General features: G+C 39.1%; 1 protein-coding gene across 10 annotated transcripts in view; it reads right to left on the bottom strand.

The window, feature by feature from the left end:
- Positions 1-1,269: 1,269 nt before the first annotated feature.
- The window catches only part of LOC142152872 (protocadherin alpha-C2-like), a 202,423-nt gene continuing 192,305 nt past the window's right edge, over positions 1,270-11,387 (bottom strand). For all 10 annotated transcript variants that reach the window (XM_075209911.1, XM_075209917.1, XM_075209914.1 and 7 more), the window contains one exon: positions 1,270-3,880. In XM_075209911.1, the coding sequence (XP_075066012.1) occupies positions 3,570-3,880 (311 nt within the window). In that variant the 3' untranslated portion in view covers positions 1,270-3,569. The remainder of the gene's footprint in view (positions 3,881-11,387) is intronic.

Below are 11,387 nucleotides of genomic sequence, written 5' to 3'. Positions count from 1 at the left end.
CCTTCACTATTGACTATTTATTCCTGCCCCTCTCCATGCACCTTGCTGGTCATTGATTGTTCTCCATGAATAGTATCCTACTATATTACAGCCATTCCAATCTTATGTTCCTGTATCTTGGATATCCTGCTAACCAGTGTTCTGCTTCCATGCGACCTTGGATCTGACTGATTAACATCTTTACCAGCTCACAGTTTGTTTGCATTTCCCAGAGTTTACTTTACCTGCGTCTACGTTTTTCCTGCTTTACCTGGGACAGTCTGCATTTCAGTATTTTGGTTTACTCAGTTACCAGCTATCCAGTCACACCCGGACTTTTGTTTGTTTATACCCAGTATTAACGGGACTGTGGTTTTTTCGCTTTAATAAAACCGTTTATATTTCACCATACTCCTGATTCCTTAGCTATCTTTGCAAGTATCCAGCTATCTTAACATTATGTTTAGTTCTCTTTCGTTACTTCCCATTAATCTTGTTACAATTTGTTAATATGAAAGTTCTTCCTGCAGTTTGTTGATCCAACTGCAACTACCCTGCTTTATTACCCCCCCATGTGTAACATTTTTCTGGGGATCGCTTTTCTGGGACACTCTGACACAAGCTGAAACATGATACCTTGTATAGAGGGTTTGCCATTACAAGACCTAAGCCATCTCAGGTGTTATGCATTGAATGTCGCACCTGATTGAATGGCATTGGTTTGATCCTGATCACAATCACAGAATTTAATTGGCACCCAGTGCATCCTTTAGCACCAAAATTCCTCTGCTCCCCATCATATTAAATAGAGCAGTCCAACAGTTGATATAATGCCCAGGAAATGCCCCCCCCCCCTCCCCAAGTGCTGTGTTATCCCTAAGAATTTATTGAAAACTAAAAATAAATCCTATCTCTTGAAACACCAAATGTAATTTCAACCAGTGCCCCCCAGCCCCATTCAATATTTACTAACTGGATAGGAAATTCAACTATCGCACTTGAATACCTCTTTTCCATTACCTATTAAGATATTTAGAATCCTACTTACTCAGGATCTTTACTAAGCCTAATATGTCTGTTCTTGTGATCAACCTTTTATTTATGTGTTTTTGCTTAACTGTTACTTTTTTGCTACTTTTGCTGTATCTTAATTTGAATCTGCTCTATACCATTTCAAGAATTTACTTTTGAGTACTCTTTCTATTCTGTTCTTTATTCCTTAAAGCAGAGCATATGCCTTATGTCACTAAATAAACTGGGTGCATGCAAAAAAAAGACGAGAAAAGTCCCTTTGAGTGGTTCTTGACTTAAGAAAGATTTTTACTGTGTAATTTCAGATCAAAAAAAAATGAACAGCAGTGAATTAAAAATCAACACTACTTCACTTTTTTCACAAGTGTACAAAAAGAAAATAGTATGGGTTTACATTCAACAGTTCAGGTCAACTATAACTGATAGTAGCGTTTGCATTCACATACACAAGCACAGAATAAATATATGTTGGGCTTTTATAGGAGCATAGGGCATACATACTTATTTTCACATCGGTGTGAGTATAATTGGCATTTCATGTACTTCTTGTAAGAAAGGTTAAACCAAACCCATATGCGAGAGGCAATAACACACAATAAATTGTAATGACATTGTATGGTTGTGTCATCTGCAATGGTTCTTCCCACATGTTGGACAGTTTACGGTGATGTTTGTGTACTTAGAGTGCATGTTGAAGACATTTTCTTTCTCTTTTACAAATATTATTTACACATGCAACAGCTGGCCACATCGTGATCTGACTTAAGAAAAGCTGCGATTGGTGGGTGAGCAATTCAATACATATGATTCAGACAATTTCTGCAAAGTGGTTAGTAAACAAATAGCCCTAAATGAAAGAGCTATTTATAACATTCACAAAATATATAGTATATTATACAAATGTTTTGAGAACTTTTAGAAGTTGCTTTGGAAAAGGATCTCACCAAGGAAGTCTTTTTTGGCTCTCTTTAACATCTTTATTTTTTTAAATCCCTTCCTCTCTAAAATCTACATATTAGCACTGTAGAGAGTCTAAATTTGATAACAAAGATGTTACTTAGCTACACAGCAAGTGTATGTACTATATTGAATATATCAAATCCTCCAACTTTAATATACACTATTGTGAATGTTAAAAAAATGGCTTTTTAGAATGTATCAACTTGTATTTACATTTATGGTCTCTCTTAGATAAATGCTTCCAAAAGAAACAAATCAATTTGCACTAAACAGATCAAAGCATAAATATGATTAATATCAATGTTATGCACCACGGAGGTTATTTGTTTAAATTGTTCCATGTTTGTAATTCTGAAGAAATATAAGCACCAAGATACATTTTATTTTGTTGTGTAAAATGGGCTGTGAACTTTGCAATTTATTATATATACACTGTTTTCATATTTATTATTTTTTTTATATTTATTCTGTAACATTTTGGGTAGAAATTTTTGTAAGCAGATGTCACTGTAGCTATTGCTATGGATGAAAAAAATGATCAAATGCCGAAGATCTATTTATAAATAGTGACATACAGTGCTAAAGATAATGTGCGTTGGGACAAACACTAAGTATTCACAAAACTGTCCATAATTTTGTAATTAAATATATTGCAAAGTTTATGTTTTTGCTTTAATTATAATGTACTTAGATTATAGCTTTTCTTTATAAATGTACACATTTTACGATATTACCTTCTCATTGTTAAGAGTATATTTCTTTTGAAATATGCACTCTGCCAAAAAAATATGTGCTAAATAAATTATTTTTACATGTAAACAACTGTGGAAAATTATATTTTTCCTTGTACATTACTTTGATGTATTTTAGTTATGCAGTTTAGTTGTTTAGTTCAAGAAATTGTGTATCACAGAAGGTACATGAGAACTCCATTGATTCCTGAGGATTTACACAGCTTGTATGTAAAATTTGATCAATGCACTAAAATGTTATTAAGTATTAAGTCTGATAAAAACATAATAGTTAAGTTGCCGGCATATAATATATATATATATATATATATATATATATATATATATATATATATATAATTAAGATATATTTTCAATGCATTCTATTTGCCATATTTTTACTATCATAATGGCTTGCCTCTATTTAGAATATTTGCTTACCTGCTTACCATTGATTTACCCTCTGTTGTACCTTATTTTTGCTCAGATTTACCACTAATATGTGGTTGTAATCTAGACTTACATATTCTCCCATAGGTGGCTGGGAACAATTAATTTTCTATACAATGCACATGAATTATTTACAGAGACATTGGCCTTAAAAGTTTACTATATTATATGCACAAACTGCCACTGTGATCTTTGGATGTGAGAGACAACTGCTGGGTATCATATGAATAAACATTTGACATAATAAAGCTTTAAGACATAATCTGGTAAATAATATAGACAGACTGTATAGGTTTTCAGGCTTGAATCTTGAAGTCTCTTTGTTCGTAGGAAGGTGCATTAACAATAGGAAGAATTTTACGAGTTGCTACATTATTTAATACAAAAAATGGGGTAATAATTGGCTTCATTATCCTTTTATTGATCGTTGTTATCAGCTGGATTATTTCCTTTGTCTTGATTCTTGTTCCCCTTCTTCTTCTTCTTTTTCTTCTTTGTTTCTTCCTTTTTACCGAAGGTTATAAAGTTACCTTTATGACCTTGGGCCGATGGCTGATCCTGGCGGATCGAAATAATGGCTGGGGATCCTGGGATAATAAAATTCTCTGGAAAATCGGGTGGTATTTGTGGCACTGGTTGTTTTGGATTCCCAGGTCCATATTTGAAGGTCCAGCTGTTGCAATTCACACCAGCTCCTACAGGGGGAGACACTTCTCCTCCTTCGGGTTCTGCAAAAGATAAGACAAATATGTAAATATTTTATACTACACATCTGAAAGTAATATCCACACCTTTGGTACCTCTTAGTTGGGGGATCCCTCCTGGGGGACCCTTTATTTCAGCTTCCTTGAGACCCAAATATTTTTAGTCCTCAAACCTGATGGATGCTTGGCAGAGTAGTTAACGGTGTATTTAAAAAAATCCACGTGAAACAGTTTACTCTGCCAGGACTTTTACATTTCTACAGGTATCAGGAAGGATAAAGCAATAAGATCAGGTTTCCCTGCTGCTCAGCATTGGGTTCTCCCCTGCTGGAAACACTAGCTGAAACATGTGGCATAACATTTAGTACACAGCAGAGCTGAAATAAAGGGTTCTGTAACTACAAGGTAATCAGTAGGGACCACCAACTTTAGAGGGTTTCGAAATTTTAAGTTTAGCTTAGAATAACTAGATTCATAAATTCTATACAATAAAACATATTGTATTTACTGAAGAAGCAAAACTATAGGCATTGATAGAATGGCTGCAAGCCAGTGATGGCTGCATAGGTAGTGTGTGTCTAGTTCTAAGTGTGTCAGTTAAAAGTGGTATAAAATTTAACAAGCATAATTCGGAGTTATACCGGAGTTAAACAGGAGGAAACAGGAAAGAACATTCTGCCTATTAACACAGCTACACAAGGACAACAGTCAGTATTCACCTGAAATTCCAAATTCTACCTCTGATGTTTTCAACTCTCCCTGGCTACAAGCTCCATGCAACATGAGGACTGTTTTGGACTCTGATCTCATTTTCTTCTCAGCTGATGAAAGTTTTTTCTAATTGTCAGTTTGTTTTCAATGCAAAATCCACTCTGTTTAATCAGACTGCTTTACTACTTGCACAACCACTCCCTACCCATGCTACAGTTATTTCAGTCCTCTATCTCAGCACTGTACTTCAATTCTATTTAAGCTTTTTCTCCCATCACAAGTAGGAAGAAATTATACTGTCTTTCAACCACTCTCCTCTCTCATGACTCTGCAAAATCTCAGCTACTTAATTACCTGCTCTTTATTACTCTCCATCCAACACTTCCACCCACTCCCCCACATCATTACTTTATACTATCCAGACATCCAGGAATACACTACATTTGCTGCAGCATAGCTATGCACTATTTATCTGATTACACGGGACATTGCAATTAGGCAATTCCTTTAATTCCTCATTTTGCTATTTGACTCATAATCCCAATGCTTGCCAAAATATTTTTCTTTCTCTATTTTCATGGCACTATCTTTAGGACTATATCATCCCTCACCCATCCTGCAACACACACCTCTGTCCACATTGCCCCTTCATTACTTCACTCACCTCTTGTGAACACTCATGAACTCTTTTCCTATTTAAATTCAATAACTTTAACAGCCTCACCCTGCTGCCAGAAACTAAAAAGACACACATCTTACAATCATCTTTCCTACCTTTCTTCCTCCCTGCTTCTATTAGCTGGTGATATATCACCTAATCCAGGTCCCCCTCAATTCTCCCACACGCATATATCTGAACACTACAGAAATCCGGCAAACCTCAAAACACATCACCTGTCTCCCCTCTCTTCCAAAGTCCTTTAAATGTGCCCTTTGGAATGCACGCTCTGTCTGTAACAAACTTACCTCCGTACACGATCTCTTCATCTCAAACAACCTCAACCTTCTAGCAATAACAGAAACATGGCTCACGCATTCAGACACTGCCTCACCTGCAGCCCTTTCACATGGTGGTCTTCATTTCACCCACACCCCCAGACCAGGAGGCAGACAAGGAGGGGGGGTTGGACTACTTCTCTCCCCACAGTGCACATTCACAGTTCTACCAAGTGGCCCATCACTCACGTTCACATCTTTTGAAGTACACACTGTTAGGATTTTTAACCCATTCTCTATGCGTGTTGCTGTCATCTATCGCCCCCTGGTTCACACCAACACTTTCTTGAACACTTCTCTGCATGGCTCCCTCACTTCTTATCTACTGATATCCCCACCATCATCATGGGTGATTCAACATCCCTATTTCTAATCCACGTTCCAATGCTGCTTCAAAACTACTCTCTCTAACCTCCTCACTTGACCTCTCCTAGTGGATTGAATCCTCTACTCATCAGGATGGCCACTGTCTTGATCTTGTTTTCTCTAGACTATGCTCAGTTTCTGGTTTCCTTAACACTCCTTTCCCCCTCTCAGATCATCACCTTATTAGCTACTCGCTCACCCTCAGTTCTTTACTCTCCCTAGTGTCTAACTCTTCCAAACCTCCTCACAACCGCAGGAATTTCAACTCTATTGATTTTCAACAGTTTTCCACCTCTCTCCAAAACCTTCTTTCCCCAATTTCTACATTCTCCTCCCCTGATCGGGCAGTACCCCATTTTCATCAAACCCTAGCAACTGCCCTGGATCAAGTGGCTCCAGTGACACTACATACTTCGCGTAGAATTCGTTGCCAACCGTGGCACACTACAGTAACACGAACTCTACAAAAACTTTCTCGTAAAGCAGAACGTCACTGGCGTAAATCTTGCACCTCTAATGATTATATCACATATACTGATATCTACCACTCCTACAGAAATGCTCTGGACACTGCTAAACAAACCTACTTCCAATCTCTCATCTATGCCCAGGCTTCTAATCCCAAACGCCTCTTTAACACATTTAACTCTCTTCTGAATCCTCCTGCTCCAAATCCTCCAACTAACATCAGTGCACAGGATCTTGCTTCCTATTTCAAGGACAAAATTGATAAGATCAGGCTTGAAATGGTGTCATCTCCCTTGACAAGCAATCTGCTCAATTCCTTAGTAGCACCCTCTGACACTCTCTCTTTATTTGATCCCACAAATGAAGAGGAAGTTTCTACTCTGTTCTCATCTTCCTACTCTACCTCCTGTCCTCTTGATCCCATTCCCTCACAAATTGGTATGTCTCTGTCTCCTGTTCTCATTCCCCTTCTAACTAAAATCTGTAATCTATCTCTTTCTACTGGTATTTTTCCATCACTATTCAAGCATGCAGTGATTACTCCCATTTTAAAAAAACTGAATTCTGACCCTAACTCTCTCGTAAATTACCGCCCCATCTCCCAGCTCCCATGCCCCTCCAAGCTTCTCGAGAGAATTGCCTACACTCGCCTCACACACTTTCTTACAGCAAACAACCTATTGGATCCTCTTCAGTCAGGCTTTCGCTCTCAACACTCCACAGAGACTGCGCTGACCAAAGTTGTCAATGATTTGATCACAGCAAACAATAATAACCAATACTCTCTTCTAATTCTCCTGGATCTCTCTGCTGCATTTGACACTGTTGACCACTTTCTCCTCATACAAACGCTACAATCCCTAGGTCTTGAAGGCACTGTCCTATCCTGGTTCTCATCCTACCTATCTAATCGCTCTTTCAGTGTTAATTTCTCTGGATCCACCTCTGCTCCGCTTCCTTTATCAGTTGGAGTACCACAAGGCTCAGTCCTAGGTCCTCTGCTATTCTCTATCTACACCACTTCTCTTGGGAAACTAATAAGCTCCTTTGGATTTCAGTATCATCTCTATGCGGATGATACACAAATTTATCTATCCTCTCCTGATCTTTCACCATCTGTGTTGTCTCGCGTTACTGACTGTCTTTCTGCCATTTCATCTTGGATGTCTTCTCGCCAACTCAAACTCAATCTCTCAAAAACTGAATTAATAATATTCCCACCCAAAAACGAAAGCTTCCTGCCTGACATTTCTATTTCTGTTGATAACATGACCATAAATGCCACCCCGCAAGCTTGTTGCCTAGGTGTAATCCTTGATTCACAACTGTCGTTTATTCCCCACATCAACTCTATATCTAAATCATGTTACATACACCTAAAGAACATTTCCAGAATATGCACATATCTGACACAAGACACCGCAAAAACCTTAATTCATGCACTCATCATCTCCCGCATCGACTATTGCAATTCCCTCCTTACTTGTCTTCTCAAAATCAGACTTGAACCCCTACAATCTATTTTGCACGCAGCGGCTAGATTTATTTTCCTTGCAAACCGTTATTCCTCTGCTGAGCCACTCTGTCAGTCTCTACATTGGCTGCCTGTATTTCAACGAAGCCAATATAAAATTCTTCTACTAACATACAAGGCCATCAACAAAATTGCACCGACATACATTTCCTCACTTGTCTCGAAATATCTCCCTACTCGACACCTCCGTTCTGCACAAGATCTACGTCTCTCCTCCACTCTCATCACATCCTCCCATTCTCGGTTACAGGATTTTTTCCGGGCTGCACCCACTTTGTGGAATTCCCTCCCACGCACAGTAAGACTTTCCTCTAGTCTTCAAACCTTCAAGCGTTCACTGAAAACCCACCTCTTCAGACAAGGTTATGATATTCCTCAACCATCATCTTAATCTCCCTAGATTACCCTATTACCATCCTCTACATTGCTAACGCAAGACAACAACCTTCTGACCAACATTGAAACACACACAGTCCACTCAGTACTTTTACCTTTGCGTTCTAGCTGGTCCATTGTGCAATATGATGTAGCACATGCCCTTGTGTTTCTAACTCCCATTGTCCCATAGATTGTAAGCTTTCGAGCAGGGTTCTCTTACCTCTCTGTCTGTATGTATTACCCAGTTTTGTCTTATCAATGTTTGTTCCCAATTGTAAAGCGCTACGGAATTTGCTGGCGCTATATAAATAAATGTTGATGTTGATGATGATGATAGGCATATGGCAATAGTTGGAAATGGTTTTTGTACTAATGATTCTTTGAGCGAAAGTGTAAGCAAAAATATTTAACAATTTTCAATGCTGAAACATTGAACTCTCATGATGTTCACAGTAATATTTGTATGTTACACACACGCGCACACACACACACACATACATATATAACACACATACATATATACGTGCAGTGGTAATAAAAGGGTATTTTACCCTTTTGCTAATATTCACATTTTCTTTTCTTACAGTACATTGTGGGACTGAATTGGATTATTACCTCTGATCATCCCAAAATACTATATCGGATCAAATAAGGCATGAAACAACTGTAAAGGATTTTTCTTAAATAATTACAAATAAAAAAACCGACAATAAGGGATTACATAAGGATTCACACTTTGCTACCTATGGGGGCTGCAGCTGGGGAAGAGGGTGTCTCCGCTGTCAAAATTTTACATGTATTTGTGTTTTTTTTTTCCCTGGGTAGTATGTTGGGAGAGTTTAATATTCCAGTAAGACAATGGCTCACAATGTACAGCAAAAGTTTCTTTGTGCTATCTTAAACTAAAAAAACAATGTACTGGGGTGGCCCAGTCAAAACCAAGACCTCAATCATGTTGGGAAAATCTTCAGCAGTTCCTATCCAACCTGATGGAATGCAAGCAATATTACAAAGGAAAGTGGGCTTTGTGCAAAGCTGGTAGAAACTAACCCAAATAGACTGTTGCAATTGCAATAATAATGTTAATTACATTAAGTATTTATGCCCCTTGGTTTAATACTTGGTAATACTTGGTAAGAAGCACCTAATTGGTGACATCTCACCTAACCCTGGAGCTGTACAATACTCACTCTCTGCTCACACTTCTCTTTCCAATCCAAACATTTCCCTCCACCACGTACTTGCAATCCTGCCAACCTTATCCACATATCTCCACTACCCTCTCTTCCCTTCTCCTGTGTACTATGGAACGCCAAAATTTGCATCCATTCATGACCTGTTTGTTTCTAAATCCCTCGACCTCCTGGCCATATCAGAAACAGGGCTCACCTCCACTGACACTGCATTCCCTGCAGCTCTCTCCTATGGTGGACTCTCCCTCAGCCATACCCCAGACCTGGAAACAGACAAGGCGGTGGAGTATGTATTCTACTTTCTCCAATTTGCACCTTCCAAGTCATAACCTCTGAACCCTCACTCTCATTCTCTTCCTTTGAAGTCCACAATACCCATCTATTTAATTTTCTTCTTCTTCGTATTGCTGTCATTTATCACCCCCCCCCCCCCCAGAGTCAGTTTCCCAATTTCTGGCTCACTTATTTCCCATCCTTTGACCTGCCTATTCTCATACTAGGCAATTTCAACATTCCCATTGATAATCCCACTGTCTCTTCGACCACTAAACTTCTTTCATTTACTTCCTCTTTCGGTCTCTCCCAATGGATCTCATCTTCCACTCACTGTGATGGACACACTCTTGACCTTGTGTTCTCCCACTACTGCTCCATCTCTAGTTTCATCAACTTAGCATTCCCACTCTCTGACTACAACCTCCTCTCCTTCAGCCTTACCTCATGCCCTAAGTACCCTTAACCAAATCCATTTCTCATCTTCACTAAAACAGCTATTGTCTCCTATGTCTGCATTGTCCTGCCCTCTTTCTACAACAAAACACTCACTTCTGCCCTAAACAATACAGCTCCAGCTACCTCATACAGTCTCTGACGATCCAAACCCCAATCATAGCACACCAAACAGACCTACTACCTGCAAAAGTGCTCCCGCATTGTAGAGCGCTACTGGAAGAAATCTTGTTCTTATCCTGATTTCCTCCACTATAAATTAATCCCTTCATTTTACAGTACCGCCCTTTCATTTGCCAAACAAACATTCTTCAAATCTCTAATATCCACCCAGTCGTCTAACCTACGTTGTCTCTTTGCCACCTTCAAATCACTTCTCTGCCCATCTGCACCTCCTCCCCCTTTTTCCCAGCCCATGATTTTGCCACCTACTTCAGAGAAAAAAAATCAACACCATTTGACAAGATATTTCCTCATGCCAAATTCCACCCACTCTACCCACACTGCCCACCTTCACTTACACTCCCTATTTCTCTCCTCCCCTTTGTCTACAAACGGCTTGAGCGATTAATGTACAAACGCCTGTCTCACCTGTTCTCGACTCTCTGCAATCTGGCTTCTGTCCTCAACATTCCACTAAAACTGCTCTCACAAAAGTGATTAATAATCTACTTACTGCAAAGTCTAAGAGTCATTTCTCCATACTCATTCTCCTGGAACTCTCTGCTGCTTTTAACATTGCTGATCATCCTCTTCTTCTACACACCTTTCACTCCATTGACCTTCATGACACAGTTCTCTCCTGATTCACTTCCTACCTATTGAACCTCTTAGTGTTTCTACCATTGGTACATACTCACCTCCAATGCTACTATCTGTTGGGGTCCCACAAGGCTCTGGTCTTGGCCCTTTACTTTTTTCATTGTATACCTCTTTTCTTGGGGCACTAATTGGCTCATTCGGTTTCCAGAACCACCTCTACACTAATGACAGCCAAATCTATATCTCTTCCCCTGACCACTCCCTTTCTGTACTATCTTGTGTAACCAACTGTCTTTCTGCTATCTCCACATGGATGTCCCAATGCTACCTAAAGTTCAACATATCCAAAACAGAGCTTATTATCTTCACTCCTGCCAGAATCACCACCTCCCCC

Source organism: Mixophyes fleayi, chromosome 4 (genome assembly GCF_038048845.1).
Source record: "Mixophyes fleayi isolate aMixFle1 chromosome 4, aMixFle1.hap1, whole genome shotgun sequence".
Classification (NCBI taxonomy): domain Eukaryota; kingdom Metazoa; phylum Chordata; class Amphibia; order Anura; family Limnodynastidae; genus Mixophyes; species Mixophyes fleayi.
The sequence above is the reverse complement of the archived record's forward strand: the minus strand, read 5'-3'. Positions and strand labels throughout refer to the sequence as shown.